Below are 18,180 nucleotides of genomic sequence, written 5' to 3'. Positions count from 1 at the left end.
GGGCAATGACAGTAATGGGGCTAAGGCAAGAGGGTTTTCCCTGTGCCGTAGCGCCCATTTGCTGGCTGTAATGCTATCTGGTCGATGGTGGTCCCCATGTTTTTGGGTGCGTACCCCAAGGATGTTCCCTTCCATTCATTTCCCTATACAGAAAGGAAAAGGGGAATCTGAGAAATGGGATGCCCAAGGGCAAGTGGGTTCACTAAATTCTCCTTTAAGCCTTTAAAAGGCTGTGTTGTCTGGTTCTTCCCATAAAATTAGGTCAGGGTGGTTGTTCTTCAGTAAAACACACAGAAGTTTGGCCATAAGAGAGAAATTTGGAATCCAGTTTCAGTAATAACCAACTAGCCTGAGAAAACCTCACAGTTGGTTGCTTAGTTTTGGGTTTTGGGGAACTTAAGACACCGTGAAGGCTATCTGGATCTAGGTGTAGCCTTTGTTCTGATACCAGATACCTTAAACATTGAACCTGGGTTTTGGCAAACTGCAGTTTTTTCTTGGTGACCTTATGTCCCTTTAAGGCTAAAAGCTTTAGCAAGTGTATGTTGCCTTCCAGTGAGGAGGCTCGAGAAGAAGAACAAAGAAGCAAATGGTCAACGTATAGCAACAAAGTAGAACTTCCAGAGAACTTTTTATCATCCAAATCAGCCTTCAGGATTTGTGAGAAATAAACTTCTGAGGCATTACTGTTCAGATGAATTGTTTTTTCTTCCCAATTGAAGGCACAGAGGTGCTGGCTAACTTCAACTGGAATACTAAAGAATGCCCTGCATTCATCAATTACAGTAAAGAATTTGCTTTCATGGGCGTGGATGTTAGTAATGTATGAGGGTGAAGAACAGCAAGGTGTCGAGGGATAATGTTGTTTCTTGCTCAGGGGTCCTGGACAAACCTCTACCCTCGGCCCTTAGATCTTCTTACCATAAAAATAAGAGTATTACAGGAAATAGTGCCTAGTGCAAGGGATAATGAGGCCTTGAGACTTGTAGTCTTCTATTATGGGCTTTGTACCTCGAAGGGCTTCTTATAGGGTATTGATTAATTCTGGGGGGAGGTTTTGAGGGATCTGTTTGAATCTTGATGCGAGGTGCGCTATGAGTTTTGACAATATCAGTTGGAGATTTTGCCCTTAAGAAGGTTGGTAGCTGATTTAATAGGGACAAATGATCAGTGTTTCCAGAATCAGCTCTAGTATCATCAGAAATGGAGCAAATATAAGATGTCAAAGGGTCATTTAATTCACCTGGCTGGCTGCTTTGATGACTACTGTCAACTTCTAGAGTTATTTTCCCCTTTTAGGAGAAAGAAATTTCAGCATGGTACTTTTCTAAGAAGTCTAAGCCTAATAAATGGATGGGGCAGAGGAACTACAGAGGAAAGAGGGTTATCTCTCAAAGAGCCTACACAAAAGGGAGTAGGTTCAGAGACAGGAACCTTTTGAGGTTCATTAGAGATCCTCACTATTTGAACTCATTTAGTATCCTGAGGCTGGGGCTGTTTTGTCATAGTGGGGTTGAGCACTGAGAGTGTAGCTCCAGTGTCAGGACTGGAAGAGATTCATCCATAATCTGGAGAAATATTTCTCCTAGCCGATTAAGAAGGAGGGTTGGGAAGAGCCTCTGTAGTTCGTTGCAGCCCCGCCATTGAGAATTGGGAGGACGTTGGAAAGGCTGGTTAGAGAGCTGAAGGTACCTGAAGTGCTTAAATTTGTAGTAATCTCTTTTCCAATGTCCTGGCTCTTTACAGTAATAGCAGAAACTAGGAGGGTTTTGGTTTCATTTGGGGGCCTTCATTTGCTGTAGTTGAAGATTAAGAATTACAGCAGTCTTCCTTTTAGGTGATTCATCCACAGTGTGAGAGAGCTGGTTTGCCAGATTAACTAAATCTGGAGTGGATTCCATCCTGGTCCTTTTTACTAGAAGGGAAAGGTCCCAGTTTAGCCCATTAATAAACATAGAGTTAAGAGCTGTGTGAATGGAATCAACATCTGAAGGAAGACCAGAATTTCTTTTAAAAATAATCTGAAGTCAGTTGTAATACTTATGAACAGGTTCATCAGAGTTTGTTTGAATGCCTGAATTTTGTTTTGATCAACAGACTTTGGAAAAGCCCTAGGAATTGCCTGATGAAGTTGCCTAGTGATTGCCTGAGCCTGTTAATACAGTAAGTCAGTGAGTGGGCTGGTTTCCCAGTTGTAATTCTAGGGACCTTCAGGATTTTCCCTATTAGCAGTTTTCATCCAATGCTGGGCCTGGCCTTCACCTACAAGCATATGACTAGCAGATATAAGTCAGAGCAATAAGGTTGATAAACTTGAATGGCTATATTAAATTCCCCAGCAAATCTGTGAGGATTTTTGGTTACTTTGGGAAAATCTTTGACTGTGGTTTGCAGTTCACCTTTAGTCCAGGGAATATAAGAAATTAAGTGTTTGGCCTCTGGATCCTCAGAAAACTTAATTAGAGGATCAGGTTCTGATAGGTTTAGAGGAAAAGGGGGTGGGAAGAGTTTCAGGAGTAAAGGGAAGTTCGACCAGAGACTTATTAGTATGGGGGAATTGAGGGTATAGAGGTGTAGGTGGCAGAGAAGGAAAGGAAGAAGATGGCACCAGAGGCAGAGCCTGGGACAAAGGAACCCAGGAAGAGGAGCTGGAGGCTTCAGAAGCCACTTTATCTTTCTTTAATCATTTGTTTTTCTCAGTTTATCTTAAGATCTTATTTTGCAGAAAGGCAATTTTAGGCGTCTGATAATGTTTAGAAGCCTCAAAATACCAATCAAAATAGGCATTTCATTCAGTTTTGGAAATTTTTGAGCTGTGGTTGTCCAATTCGCTTTTAAGAAAAGTTTGGGGATTTCAAAAGTTCCCCATAATGGCTTTGATATTCTAAATTGCCTTTGGTTAGGTAGGTCCATTTAGTTAGAAATGCGCCTGAGGAAGGATTGTGGTATTTAAACAAAACTGGCTGGAATCCTGATGTGGGGAGTGCCCTCAAAATAGTCACATAACTGGGCTCCCATCTCTCAGAGGTTTTTCTCTTGAGCAGAGAGTAATTTTCAAACAGCCTGAACAGCTCAAATAGACTTCAGGCCGAATACCAGCCAGTGCTAAGGGAACAATCTGGTCCTGAAAGAGTTGGGCTGAAGGCTGCACAGCACAGCTCTAATGACACAGCCTAATTCTGAAGGAGTCAGGCCAAAGATATAACAGCACAGTTCCACTAGAGCAGTTCAGTCCCCAAGGAGTTAGGCCAAAGGCTTAACAGCACAGTTCCAGTAGAACAGCCCCAGCCCCTACTTCAAAAGGAATCAGGCCCAAGGCTGAAGTGGCACAGTTCCAATGAAACAGCCCCTATTCCAAAAGGAACGGACTGAAGGCTAGCACAGTTTGAATTGGAACAGCCTGACTTCAAAAATCAGGCTGAAGTGCCAGGTGAGTGCTTGAATATAAAACAAGGCCTTAACCAGAAAGGACAAAGTCTTAAAAATAGATCCCAAAGAATATCTGCAGAGGTTCAAAATGCAGAGAGGGCAGAAGCTTGGATTTGGAGAGAGGGAGAAAAACTTACCCTCCAACCCCAGGGTTGGTGAGAAAAGCAGTGAGCAATAATGGGCTTGAAGTGGGTGTCACACCTGTTTGCTCACGAGCCTTGGAGTCATTGGGGGTCTTCTCTGGATCCCCATTCGGGCCACCGAAATCTTGACCTCAAACAAATAGACTGCCAGTTATTTCTCGAGTACAAAGTGGGTTTATTTGGAATCAACAAAGATTTTCCTTTTGGGGTCTACAATCATGGTGAGCCACATGTGAGTCCCTGCCCAGCAAAGAGAGGAGAACCCTTTCAAAGAGGGGAGAAGGAAGCTGGGAGGGCTGTAGTAAACAAAGAATCCATTGGAGGAATTGAGAGTTCAAAGTATAGTGGCTTTTCATTGGCTGACTTGTGACAGTCTCTCATTGGCTAAGTTCTTGCCAGGCAAGAAGAGGAAGTCTTTTTCCTCCTGAGCACTAACTTTGTAGGGCATGAGAGCTTGCCCTTCTGGCCTCCTGACACTATTTTAATTAGAGTTTATTAATTTTTATACATTGTAGGTCTGATGCTGACTCACTTAACATAATGATCATTGATTAGCAAATATTCATTAAGCACCTGCTATGTGACATGCACTGTCATTCAGCTAGTCCTTGATTTCCTTATCTATAGAAGATCAAATGTAATCACTTAAACTCTCAATATTCTTATGAGGAAAAGCTAATATAGCACTTGGGAAATACAAATGTCTTTGTATATACAGTTGACCCTTAAACAACGTGGGTTTGAGCCGGGTGGGTCCACTTATATGTGGATATTTTTCCGTTGTAAATACTACAGTACTACGTGGTCTGTGGTTGGTTGAATCTGCAGATGTGGAAGAACTGTGAATATGGAGGGCCAACTATAAGTTATATGTGATTGACACCTGTGTTGTTCAAGGGTCAGCTGTAATTATGTATATACCGTGATGATGCTATTAATCACTCATAACTGGACCTGAACTTGGACTTTTTGGTAGGGAGCAGAGTTTCTTTGAATCCCTCGTGCTCTCCTTATCTCCAGGCTGAGTGGTGAGCACCATCGTCCAGGTTGAGAGGTGTCATCCCACAGGGAGAAAGCCCCTTGACTGTGGTTGTGTGTTCTTGGGTGAAGTGGGATAGAAAGTCAGAGTAGAAGTTCTCAAACTAAGTTCTGGGCTAGCTCCTTAGTGAAAGGCTTAATCAGTGTTTAAGTTGATCTAGTCTCTCTTCTGCATAAAAATCTGGTTTCCATTTCCTTGGGGATGAAGTTCAAATTCGTTAGCTTGGCATTCAGTTCCTTTTAACTTCTCTTCCCAGTCTTATCTCCTATCCATCAAGCTGGGCTTCCTGCTATTTCTGGGTAGGTTCTCTCCTTTTGCATCTCTTTGCTTCCCATTCCTACTTCTAGAATACCTTCCCATCCCTGCCTCCCTGCCCTGCACCTCCTCCCATTTCTAGATATCCAAATACTACTGAACTTTTAAGGTGCACTTCAAATGCCACTTCCTATTCTTTTTTTTCTGGGAAGCCTCCTTCAGTGGCCCCATCTGAAATAGTATCCCTCTTACACTTTTGTGGCTATTTTTTTTTCTTTTAATTCTCAGATTGCCTTAACATGCACTGCTTAAATTTATGTTTGTATACACAGATAGACCCTTCTAAATTGTATTCTCCTCCAGGATATGGAATGTGTACATGTCATCTTTTTATTCCTTTGAGCACACTGATATTAGATTCTCAAATATTTGAGTAAATTAGACAATATGGTATAATAGTTAAGAGTTTGGGGATCAGAGAGACCAGGTTTCTTAAACTACCGGTTATTAACTGTGTGGCTGTGACAGGTTATTTTACCTCTCTGAGTCTGTTTACTGGTCTGCAAAATGGGAGTAATAATACGTGCTCAGTACGATGGTTGTAGGGACAAAATGATTTAAATTGCTTAGTAGGTACATATTACACAGTAAGTATCCAATAAACTAATGCATAATATATGTAAAGTTATTTTGATACAGATTAAGGTGGGTTTGGTCTCCCATATTCTTGAAGGATGTTTTCATGCAAATAGAATCAGAAACCTCATCCGGAAAAGGATGACACACCTTTCTTTGTTCTCTATTTGATTTCATTTTAAAAATCAACTCTGAAAATTTAATTACCCTTAGTGCTCTGGTTGAAAAAACAGATTCTCCGGAGTCAGTACTGGCTATGGCCTCATTTAGGAAATGAAGTTCTAGGGGAAATGGCCTTAGGGAAAGCACGCAGATGTGTAATCAGAATGGACTTTATGTGACGTGCCGTGGCTGTTGTGGTTGGTGGGCATATCGCCCTTTGGAGAGATGAGAGGTTTTCCGAGTCTCCTCCAGCCAGATTTGAAAGAATGCGAGAGACACTTCGGTGGTGACTTCATCCCTCCAGCCCTTCTCCTCCATGTCTCAGGCTTGAATGGATAAGATCAACACAGCTTCTTGGAATGTATTTGGACACTTCTTCCCCCTTGGAGGCCAGGGCCCCTCCCTCCATTGCTGATTGACAAATGTCCACTGGACATTTGCTTCTCCGGTGGGTGTCTTCATCAGTGGGACAGGTTGAAGGTTGGCCCTGTTGTTTCTCCTTGAGTCTTGGCACACCTTCTCTGATACAGCTGCTCGCCATCTAGAGGCCACAGGCAAGGTTGCACGTCAAAGAAACTAGACAAATGTTAGTATTGTAAGATTTGAACAGGGTCTGTTTCTTTTTGCTTATATAATGTAGGGTTCAGGCATTTAACAAGGGGGCGTCGCTTGCTTTTCTTACAGTTACTCAGTTTAAAATGCCACATGCAGACCTGGGGAAATGCCTGTCTCCAAGCACAGGTTTTGGTAGGATGTGTTCTCAGCTTGCCCAGATACGGGGAAAGAGAGAAGAGTCAACTGGGAATGCTTCTTTCATGTGTTATAGCTCCAGGCTTGGGGATGTGCTGGGGCTGAAAGGGGACACCTAGCTGTGCCCAACAGTTGGCGTGTTTGTAGCTCATTTTCCCTGGTCACTTGGTGTAGAGAAGGTTTTACTTTACGTGCACGCTGCCAGCTCTTTCTTCAGCTCCGTGGGAATCTTCCTCAATGGACAGCATCAGGGCAGGTGGCTGTATGTTAACAGTAAGCACATTCTTACATATGTAAGCTCCAAACAGACTTACATAAGTTGGAAAGTTTCACCTAATGTACCTAATCTGCTTTTTTCACTCATCAAGCATAAAATCGGGAATTTCACCTTTGAGTGTGATGAACTAGTGGAGTGCCTGACTTCCTCTCTCCCTTTGTTCTTTCTGTGACACCCACTCTCAGTCAGGCACTGTGCTAGGTTCTGAGGATACATGATCTGAGGATACAGTGGTGAGCATGAAGGGACACAGTCCTCACCCTTATGGAACTTACAAGTCAGGGAGATACTAATCAGATAATTACCTGAGCGATATAAAATTGCTGTGAAGAAGAGGTACATAGGATTCTGGGAGTGAAATTGGGGCAGGGTTTGGTCTGATTAGACGAGTCAGGGAAGGCTTCCTGGAGGAAGGAATTGTTGAGCTGAGGGCTGCAGGCAGGAGTTGGGCCCGTTCCAGGAACTGGCAGAGGCCAGGGTTTCTAGAGCCCACTGGGAGGTGGTGGCCCAGACCCTGCAGGACCTCTCAGGCCTTGGAAGGGACTTTGGTCTTTGTTCTTAGAGCTCTGGGAAACTGTCGCAGGGTTCACTGCTGGAGCTGACACGATTTGGTGGAGAACTGCCGGAGGGACAAAAGTGGATGTGGGGAGACCAGGGAGGGGCAACTGCAGTTATCCAGGCAATGGGGGTATTTGGTTTAGGGGTTGCTGGTAGTGATGGAGTGTGCAGAACCGAGATACTTAGGAGGCAAAATGGACAGACTTGGGAAGGACACCGTTGCCGTCAAGGACGATGCATGGGTGTCTGACTCTGACTTGTGTGGCAGGATGAATGATGGTGCCCTTTGCCCAATGAAGGACATAGGAAGGGGCCCTTGGTTGGCTCTCTGGGGAGCCGGTAGGAGGGGAGAGAGAATTTCATTTTGAGTGTGTTGAGTTTTACCTGGGAATGGGGCTTGTGGGGAAAAGCTGTAACCTCTCGGGCTCATGTCCACCTCTCAGCTCTCATCGTGGGTCCTCTCATCTGGGGCATCTCAGACACTCCAGACAAGCCAAGTTGTGTTGCTGTGGCCAATCAGATGGATGCAACAGGCTTTGAGGGCTACCTTGTTCAGCCCTGTCCTAGGCACTCATTGTGCATTGTGATACAAAACCACTCATGAATAGTTCCAGAGTCATTCTAAATGCAGGGTGATGGGGCACAGAGTGTAAGTGTAATTTGGCCTTCAGAGAAGGGAGACATTAACAAGGCCTAGGGACTTTGGTGTTCTTGTGTTTTAAGCAGCCAGGAGGCCAATCCTCTTTCAAGTGCTTCTTTCGGCAGTTGGTCTTTATTAACTGTAATCAGTTTGTAAGTCCAGGAACATGTGACAGAGTAGCAAAACGTTTTAAGGGTAGTTATATCCGATCTTGGTAACTTTGGAGGTCAGATGCACTGAAAATAAATATAATTGTAAGGTTACCTTGAGTCCTTCATTATATGCGTGTTCACGAGCCTGTGTGTTTGTGCACATGTGTGTTAAGTTTTACCAAAGGAAAAAAAGGAAGTGGCTTGACTGGTGCTATTACTGGTAAAGCTTGTGTAAATCAAGGTATATTCTAACTTAAAAAATTAGGATAGGGCTTCCCTGGTGGCGCAGTGGTCGAGAGTCCGCCTGCCGATGCAGGGGACAAGGGTTCGTGCCCCGGTCCGGGAGGATCCCACGTGCCGCGGAGCGGCTGGGCCCGTGAGCCATGGCCGCTCAGCCTGCGCGTCCGGAGCCTGTGCTCCGCAGCGGGAGAGGCCACAGCGGTGAGAGGCCTGCGTACCGCAAAAAAAACAAAACAAAACAAAAATTAGGATAAACCAGCTGCTTTGGTGAAAGAAAGGTTTATGCTTGGCTTACTCTCTTAAACTCTGCAGAATTAGTGTCTGCTGTGGCAGAGCATGGCATCTCCAGGAAGAGAAGGGCACTTTTCTCTGGTCCCCCAGTGAGCAGGCAGCTTTAGGAGCAGCCCGTCAGGGCCCAGACTTCCAGCTGCTTCCACATCCCGACCCGCCTGGTCTCCTCACTCAGCGGCAGAGCCTCCTTAACTGTGTAAAGCAGATCCTTGTCCTCCCCAGAGGCTGCCAGTCACGCCTTCTCCCCACTCTGGCCAGCATTCTGCCTTTCTAGCAACAGATGTTTCTGCAAAGTAAATATTATTGCCTCTGCTTGGCTGCTCGCTGTGTCTTGCACTGCCTGAACATGAAACAGTGGGGTTATGTGAGCAGGGGGCCACGGAGCTTGGCATGCACCCAGCGCCAGCCTCCCCGCCTTCTCTCCTCTCCTCTTACTGGAATGTGCATGTGAGATTCCTGTGAGCATCGGAGTGAAAGGCTCCGGAAAGAAGTCTCTGTGCAGCTGCATATCCAACATGATCACCTGCATAGGATGCCAGCACTCTTACTGGGTGGCAGTAGCCAAGAGGCAGTGGCTCTTGGGTGTTCTCTTTTGGATGTCCTCTCTGTTGTCCCAAGTAATGGAGAGGAGTTGATCTGAACGGGGTGAGGCAGCGTGGTGTGCCCACAAGGACCTCAGTTCAGAGGACTCGGTCGAGTTGCAGATCCACTTCTTAGAGGTTGTGTGCTCTTATGTCAGTCCTTTAACTTCTCTGAGCTCTCAGTACCAGTAATCATGCTTCCCTTCCCTGGGTCCTGTTACTGGAGGACTAATGCATTAAGGAAGAGTAGCCCAGCCTTGAATAGAACTGAAGGTGACAGTGTACAGAGTGCTTCCCCCGTGTGTCTCGCTGGCTATCCTGACAGCCCCGCAGCTTCGGTGGGTCTCCTCACTCAGAGCGTGACAACTTCTGTGAGGTGAGTTGACAGAGACTTTATGACTAACCCAGGATTAGCTACATAGCTGGTAAATGTTGGAGCTGCAACTCGAACCCAGGGGCCAGTGGAGGTTGGGGTGAGGGCAAGGGGCTGGGGAAGGGGTTGACCAGTGTAGAACCAGGACCCCATGTAACACAAGTGGAGAAGGGAGGTTCTCCAAAGCAAGCTGGAGATGATGTTCCTAAGTTCGGGGATTAATGCTGAATAAGGAAACAGCAGGTGTCCACTGTACCTTTACCCAGAGAGTGCTGTGTCTGGCATGTGTCGTTCAAGCCCATGGTGAGTTCCTTTTCAGATTCCAGTAACTGGGCTTCTCACTCTACCCAGCTGTCCTCCTGGGCCCACAGCCCAGTATTGACTCCATACCAGGACTCGTTACCTAATCTCCCATCCAGGGCACTGGCCTCCTTATCGGCTTCGTGGGGCCCGCAGCGCTTCTCGGGGTGTGCTGTGTGCCACCGCACAGGGAATCAGGTTACCTTCTGGCTGTAAGCTAACGGGCCTGCTCCCGGTTCAGTGGGCCTGCTGTGGAAGGCCCCACAGAGGCCCCGCCGTGCATTATGGGCCACTCCTTGATCCTTCCTGGCAGCTGCCCCTGGCAGCATGGCTTTTCAGGTGTGTGCCGGCAACTTTCCCAAGCCTGGCTGACTTCTCTCTCTTTTTCCACTTTGTTGAGAAGATGGTCCAGCTTGAGTCCTGCTTTCCCTATTGGGGAGGCACAGGCGGGTTGCTGAATGGATAGAGAAGCAGTCCTGTTCTTACTCTTTGCTCAGGCCTTTCTCTGTGAGTTCTGATCAGGGGAACATTCTGGCAAAGCCAAGATTGAGTACCACCTGCCCAAGACTAAGTACCACGCACCCCACACGTGGGGCCTCTCGGAGGGCTTTGTCTTTGTCTGGGAAAGATTATTCTCCCTCATCTTCTTCCTGCCTGCCTGTGGCCGGCCCTGTCCTTCCGCCCACAGCGTTCTGACTTTCAGATGCATCTGTTTCTTTCTTGACTTGCCAGGGACTGATGTGTGTTCTTGGGGATCTCCTCAGCCTGGGTTGGCCAGTCTTAAGAGATGCCTGATTTCCCTGTCGGCATCTTTGGACTTCTGGCCAAGAACCATTCCATTAAATTGACCGAACCAGGGAGAGACCAGAGACTGCTGGCCGTTGGCTCCTGTGTTCTCCTCCACTCCAAGTGCCTTCCTCTTCTGGTGTCGAGCGAGCGGAGGGCCTTGCACAAGCCACGGCTAGCTGGGGACCCGCGTCATCCGAGCTCAGGTTGGGAGGGTGGTCCCGGAGCAGGAGCCCCTGGTATCCATACGGTGGTCGGAGCCTCAGACCTGAGAACAGCAGGACGGCCCTGCTTGGCTCTTCCACTGGCACCGTTGCTTGGAATGGACACTGGGATCGGAGAACTCAACACTGGCAGCTGGATTTGTGTACAGTCCCCCAGCCCCCTCCTCCATACACGCGCGTTATTCATCATGTACTGAGCAGGGTGCAGTGCCAGGTACCTGGAGAGGAAACACACAAACCAGCAGATGGAAAAACCGTGACCCCTAACCTCGAGGGACAAATCTAAGAGCTGAAGAGAAGGGCTGAGGATCGTGGATGCTTATATTCCAAGAGGCTCTGTTGACCTGTGAAGCCAGAATCCCCGCCCTCCGCTCCCCCCAGTACCTTATTAAAGCCAGACCTCGTTGCCGGTTATGCCGCATCTTTCCCTCCTCTGGGAATTGGAACATAATGCCATTTCCCCTTCAATGAGGGAAACATGTCCGAGGGTAATTTGAATGATTAGCCTCATCTGCAGGAAGGCTGCACGTGGAATTGAGTTAAGCGTGTGTGTGCCTAGCAGCCTTGTCTGTCAGGCCACTTAAAGGTGCCTCGGTGGTTTATACCCTTAACAGAAGCTGAGGGTTCAGGAAGGATCATTGGCTTTTATTACTGTCTTAAATGAAAGCTTATTTTTTAAAGTTGACAAGGGCCTCCAGGAGGTTTCTTTATAGATACCATGTGTGGGGTGTGTTTTTACCCCAGCTCAGAACAGTGCCAGGGCTTTGTTCTTGGGGCAGCGGTGGAACGAGGTGACCCAGGAAACTGGTTCAGGTGGAGATTCGTCAGGTTGGCGGCCGCTCCGCTTTGAGTGGAGCCCAGAGGGTTCTGAGAACTCGGGCCTCCCGCGTCCTTGAGTCGGAAGGGGTGGGCTGGTTGCTCCTGTGAAGTTCCAAGCCCTTTGTGCCAGCTCCCTTGTGCGTGGCGCTGGGCTGGAGGTATTGTTGAGTCCCATGTGAGGGCAGCTTCGCTGACCCCCACGGGTGTCAGCTGGAGGCGGCAGGACTCGATGCGTAGCCTGAGGAATTAGAGAGTGAGGACCAGACTTGTTAAAGCAAATGTAGCAAAAATATTAACTTCTGAATTATTTCATGTTATAAACAAGTATTCACTCTTTTGAATTTACATTCTTTTGTGCTCTGAGATGGACTCAGGAACAGATCTGCTAGCTGCTGTATTAGTAAAAGGACTAAAAAGTGCAGGAAACATGAAAGCAGGTTTATTTCAGTAATTCGTATTTTTTACTCTTTTTTTTTTTCTTTTTTGCTAGATTTGTCTTCAGCGAAGCGGAAATTTGCAGATTCCTTAAATGAATTTAAGTTTCAGTGCATAGGAGATGCAGAAACAGATGATGAAATGTGCATAGGTAAGTTATAACCACATGCAAGAGTTTAAGAAGTCCACTGTGTGCCACAGCTTTCAGTGTCCTCCCTGAGTCTTTCCCCTGGAATAGGGAGTATGTAAGTGTTGTAAATTAAGAAGTCAGTATTAAGAGTGGAGCGGGCAGAGTTGAGTGAAGGTCAGGGCCCGGGGCTCTCCAGGGCTTCTCCTCAGAGCCCTGGGATTGCAGTGGCTCTCACCCTGCGGCCTGCAGGAGAAAGCGGGAAGGTTCGCTGTGCGGCTCCTGTCTCCGCCCTCTGTTAGCGTTCTGCTTCTGGCTGGCTCTGCAACGTTCTTCCCCCAACCACAGTACTTTAGAATTAGAGCAAAAGCAGAACACGGGTAGATGGGAGAAGAGTTAGATCAGAGGTTGCAGGTGATGGCTCATGGGCTGAGGTCCTAATGCAGCCATGTTTTCTTGGGCGCTCATTTTTGAAAATTGAATTACCATGGAAGTTGAATTTATGTAAAGTTCCAGTTGTCTAGCTTCTTTGAAAATTGGGGAGCCTGAGCAGCCGGCTCCTCATTCTGCCCTGGCAACAGTTGGCTAGAGCTCTGTAGCCGTCGCTGCCTTCGGATGGGGAGAGGAGCTCCGTGTCTGGGTCACGGCCCCACCTCTCCCATGCATTTTCCTTAACAAGAGGCTGCGAGTGGAGGTTACCATTTGTTAGCTTTGCTGCGCCGTGTCGCTCTTCACCATCCCCTGTCCATCTTCTGTGGGCAACACTGAGCACAGAGGATTTGCAGTGTCAAGACACCTGTCTTTGTCAGGGCCTAGTCATTGCACCTTATTCTTCCATTGGGCATCTTGGTTGACTCCATTAAATGAGGAAGAGTTGAGTAAGTTACATTGAATTAAGTCACCAAATGCTTATGGATTCCCTGTTAGCATGCAGAAAATCAGGATCTGGGGATGAGCAGAGGGAATTGGGAGACAGCTGAGAGTGGTGAAAACGTATCATTGTTGTAACTCCTGATTATACAGATGTTTTTCCCAGCATTACATGAATGTCTCGAATATCCTTAGGGCTATTGTATTCAATGCTTATTGCCTTTGGAATAATCCCGGCGAAAGAGACTGTCCACATCTGACTGCTGTGCTGCCAGCTGTGTTGCAGTAGTAAGGGGCTCGAGGACTCAGAGAGGAGGAACCCAAGGAAAAGCCAAGAGATGTGGCTTCCAATGCCAGCAGTGTTGTTTGTTTAGCTCTGGTGCAAAGAAACGGTTGGGTTCTGACGCAACCCCACGACAAAGGTTGAGGAGGTCAAATCCTGGGCAGGAAATCCTTGAACTCCAAAGAGGAACTCTGCCTGGTCCAGCCTGGAGCCTGGGAGCTGGCCAGCATCCCATCAGTCTTGGGTTCTCTCAGGAACAGGCAGGTCTTTTCCTTGAAGGAAACCCTTCCCTAGCTAGAGTGCCCGGTGGATTATCCTGCATTTCTGGGTCATCCTTAATGGTTAATGATGAAAAGATAAGGGGAGCCTTGGGAAGAGTTGTCTTTAGGTCTCTGCATATGCCAAGGGATTTCAGTCCATAACACAATAGCTGTATCTGGGAGGGTTCCCAAAGGCCTGTCACTCTACTTCCACCTCATGGCCTCTTTCTCTTTTTCAGCAAGGTCTTTGCAGGAGTTTGCCACTGTCCTCAGGAATCTTGAAGATGAACGGATACGGATGGTGAGTATGGCTGGGCTGCCCTTGGTCCTGGACAGTGTGGTCACATCGAGGGAACACAGGATTTGTTGTCAGAAGAACAGGGTTTGAGTCCAGGCTCTGCCGCTTGAGTGCTCTGGGCTCACGAGCAAGCCTCATCTTCTCATCCTTGCTGGGTTTGAAACCTTTTGTAAATATTTAAAGGATTACCCTGGATAACTTAGAACCACATTGTTGTCCTCCTAAAGATTCACTATAAGGTGTATATATAAAGTATATGACTTAAGGTGGGTCTTTTGAATTATTTAACTTTTGGGAGCCTGAGATTCCTTACTGGCAGAATGGGAATGAAGGTGCCCCACCCTGCTCCCCTCCTTCTCACCTTATTAAACCCATCCAAGAGCTCTCCTTCACTTTTTTTTTTTTTTTGCGATACGTGGGCCTCTCACTGTTGTGGCCTCTCCTGTTGAGGAGCACAGCCTCCAGACGCGCAGGCCCAGCGACCATGGCTCACGGGCCCAGCCGCTCCGCGGCATGTGAGATCTTCCTGGACCGGGGCACAAACCCGTGTCCCCTGCATCGGCAGGCGGACTCTCAACCACTGCGCCACCAGGGAAGCCCCTCCTTCACTTTTAGTTCCAGGGTATCTGACGCAGTGCCTGCCATGGTGGTAGGCATCCAATCAAGGGGTACTTAGTAAATGATGGGAACTATAAGAAGTTCTTCAAAGAGAGGCAGTGTGCAAATTCAAGAATCAAACACTGATCTCCAGGTTCTTAAGAGAGATCTTCTGTACAAGGCTTTATTCTGATGTGGTTCAGCATTCATAGATGAGGGATTTTGGATCCACAGGAAGCTCTTTGGGGCCTCCCTCTCATTCCTAAGACATCAGGAATGAAGCTGCATGCTGATCTGTCGCCAGGTGGGCTTGTCTCTAGGCAGCAGTGCTCCAGAGGCCCAGGGAAGAGTCATCAATGAGAATTTTTCTTCTCTTCCCGTACTAACAGCCAGTGGTTTCAGGACTAAGTCTACTGTGTTAGTCTGCTCGGGTTGCCGTAACAAAATTCCGTAGACTGGGTGGCTTAAACGACAAACATTTATTTTTCACAGCTGTGGAGACTGAGTAGTCCAAAATCAAGTTGCTGGCTGATTTGGTTCCTGGTGAGGGCCCTCTTCCTGGCTTGCAGACAGCCACCTCTTTGCTGTTTTCTCACAGGGCAGAGAAAAGATTGGGGAAACTGTCCTGTCTCTTACAAGGTCACTAATCCCATCACGAGGATTCTCTCCTCATGACCTAATGATCTCCAAAGGCTCCATCTCCAAATATCAATACTATCACATAGGGGGAGTTAAAAGAGAAACTGAGGCATGTTTAAGTTTATTTAAACAAAAATTGATTCAAGGGGGTTTCCCTGGTGGCGCAGTGGTTGAGAGTCTGCCTGCCGGTGCGGGGGACACGGGTTCGTGCCCCGGTCCGGGAAGATCCCACATGCCGTGGAGCGGCTGGGCCCGTGAGCCATGGCCGCTGGGCCTGCGCGTCTGGAGCCTGTGCTCCGCAATGGGAGAGGCCACAGCGGTGAGAGGCCCGCGTACCGCAAAAAAAAAAAAAAAATTGATTCAAACTGGGGAGAACCAACCCGGAAGTGGTTAGGAGCACTCCATCAACAGGAGGTAGGGCAAAGACTTTTATATAGCAGATGTGTAAACAAAGCAAGGAAATTATTTGATTGGCTCTAGCTTAAGCGGTTGCCTTATTTGGGAAAGTCTAGTTGTTTGTGATTGGTTTCAGTTTCTTAGATTTCAGTTTCTTAACCTTGAGGTTTTGGTTTGCTTATGTAGGCTGCTAAGGCATTAGAGTCACCTCAATCTAATGGCATCCTTGCTTAATTTAACAGGGGTTAGGGCTTCAATATATGAATTTTGGAGGGGATGCAGTTCAGTTCACAGCCTCTACCAAGACATGTAGCCATGCATTTTCTACTTTAACCCTCATGATGACTCTGTGAAGTGGGACCTTTATCATCACCGTTGTCCAGATGAAGATACCAAGGTTTACAGCTGTTAAGTAACATGCCCAAGATCACACAGTTTAATAAGTAGCACAGCCTGGATTCAAACCCAAGTGCGTGTGACACCAAAGCAGCTGGCATTTCTTTAAAACTCCAGCCAGAGCAGAAGCGTCTCACTTTCTGCTCTGCAGAGAGAGACACTATTTGCCTTGACTGCTCACTGCTGGGTGCCTGAACCAGAATCAGGAGGGTGGCGGCGGCAGCAGCAGCAGCAGGGATGGTAGTGGGTGGAGGCAGAGGAAGGCTTGTGTGTTTGTGCACGTGCTAGTGCCTCAGAAAGGGAAGTGATTCTTTTGAGTCTGATTCTTGGCAGAGTTATTATTTGGGGGTGGAGGGTATGGTGAGCAAATCACGATGAATACCCTGCAGATTGCTAAGGTCTGGGGTAAGGGAACAATGACTGGATTATACTTTCCAGCTTGCCTCTGCAATTTTATTATTAATGTCAGTGAATCTAGTTTCTACTGTCTGTGTCTGGGTATCTGGCCATCGCAAGCCCCTTCCTTACCTCCTCACCCTGTGACAGCTTCATCATCAATTCAGCTTAGCCTAGCAAAGCTGTACCTTCTTTGGGAAGCCTTCCCTGACTCCCCACATGGGATATTTGGCCATCCCTTGTGTTTTCTGAATGTCTAGTTCATGCCTCTGATTCTGCATATACCACACTGTGTCCTGATAGTCACTGCACGTGTCTGTGAGTTCTTTTTTTTTTTGGGCGGTACGTGGGCCTCTCACTGTTGCGGCCTCTCCCGTTGCGGAGCACAGGCTCAGCGGCCATGGCTCACAGGCCCAGCCGCTCCGCGGCATGTGGGATCTTCCTGGACCGGGGCATGAACCCATGTCCCCTGCATTGGCAGGCAGACTCTCAACCACTGCACCACCAGGGAAGCCCGAAATATGAGTTCTTGAAGGGCAGAGAATGGACCGCTGTGCCTCGAATATCAGCACAGTGCTTGGAACTGAGTGGAAATTACATAGTCATAGAATCTAAGACCCAGACAGACCGTATTCCTCACCGTGTGCAGTCCCTCATTTGACAGCTAAGAAAAGTGAGGTCTCCTGAAGGCTGATGGCGTGCTGTAGCAGGACTGGGACAAGGACTTGGGTGTCCTGATTCCCAGGTGGGAAGTTAGGGCTTTTGTATATTTAGCATCTAGTTAGGGCTGGATTCTCTCCCATGGGTGTCCACTGGAACGACTTGGGGAGTTTAAAAAACACTGTTGCCTGGATCGAAGTACAGAGATTCTAATTTATTGGTCTGGAGTGTGGCCTGGACATCGGGAATTTTAAAAGCTCCCCAGCTGAGCCTAACCTTCGGCTAATGTTGAGAACCAATGGCTTAGTGGCTCAGAGCTCCATTGTGAGTTTCAGAGACTTACACTTGATTTGTGGAAAAGACGGAAATAAGTGAGCCAGTAAAGCGACATCAAATGACAATAAAAATCAAGCAAGTTAAATAACATTGCAACACTCTAGAGTTAAAATGCTCTCTTTTAAAGTAAGTGCTCTCAAAATTGAAGAAAAGGCAAACGGCAATAAATTTGGAGACCTGCCACCTTCTGCCCCTCACATTGTCTAGTTAGTTCTTTGCTGTTTCCATCTATGGCTTCTGGCATTTACCCCTGTTGGTTTCATTGCAATGGATAGGCATGTGATTTAGAAAAATAATGCTTTGTTGTGACGAGATTCCTGAAATAATTAGTTGAATGACGAGTGAGCAGTGAATGACTTAAAAGGAAAGATTGTAAAATATTGTGCTGTCTTAGAAGAGACCATAGAATCTTAGAGCTGGAGCAATCCACCCCACTCATTTTGCAGATGAGGAAATTAGAACCCAGAGAGGTTAAATGTTTTGCCTGTGGTCACACAGTTGGCAGGCAATCAAGAAATCGTTCTTTCATTTAGTCATTGAAAAATGTTTGAGTGCTCCTTTTTTCAGCACTCTTCTGTGTTTTGGGGATGGTGGTAGACAAGTGAACATTTACAAGAGGGTGGCGTGTGTGTGTGCGCGTGTGTGCGCATGCATGTGCACGTCTTGTAATGCTGAACCAGAAAACTTCAGCTGGCTTACATCTTCTGAAGAAAACACTTGGTGGGGTAGTGGGAAGTTTCTTTGGATTGCATTGGTGGTCAGAGAAGGCCTCTCTAAAGAGGTGACCTGAATTACAATAAGTAATGAGTTGTGCACACAAGTATTTGGGGAC

General features: G+C 47.1%; 1 protein-coding gene across 2 annotated transcripts in view; it reads left to right on the top strand.

Annotated features, from left to right (window-relative positions):
* The window catches only part of ARHGAP26 (Rho GTPase activating protein 26), a 479,016-nt gene that overhangs the window by 103,058 nt on the left and 357,778 nt on the right, over positions 1–18,180 (top strand). For both annotated transcript variants that reach the window (XM_082835995.1, XM_082835996.1), the window contains exons 2-3: positions 12,146–12,241; positions 13,870–13,931. In XM_082835995.1, the coding sequence (XP_082692121.1) occupies positions 12,146–12,241; positions 13,870–13,931 (158 nt within the window). The remainder of the gene's footprint in view (positions 1–12,145; positions 12,242–13,869; positions 13,932–18,180) is intronic.

The sequence above is a fragment of the Leucopleurus acutus genome (genome assembly GCF_964270905.1).
Source record: "Leucopleurus acutus genome assembly, chromosome: 3".
NCBI lineage: Eukaryota > Metazoa > Chordata > Mammalia > Artiodactyla > Delphinidae > Leucopleurus > Leucopleurus acutus.
This window is presented reverse-complemented; position numbering and strand designations above follow the sequence as displayed.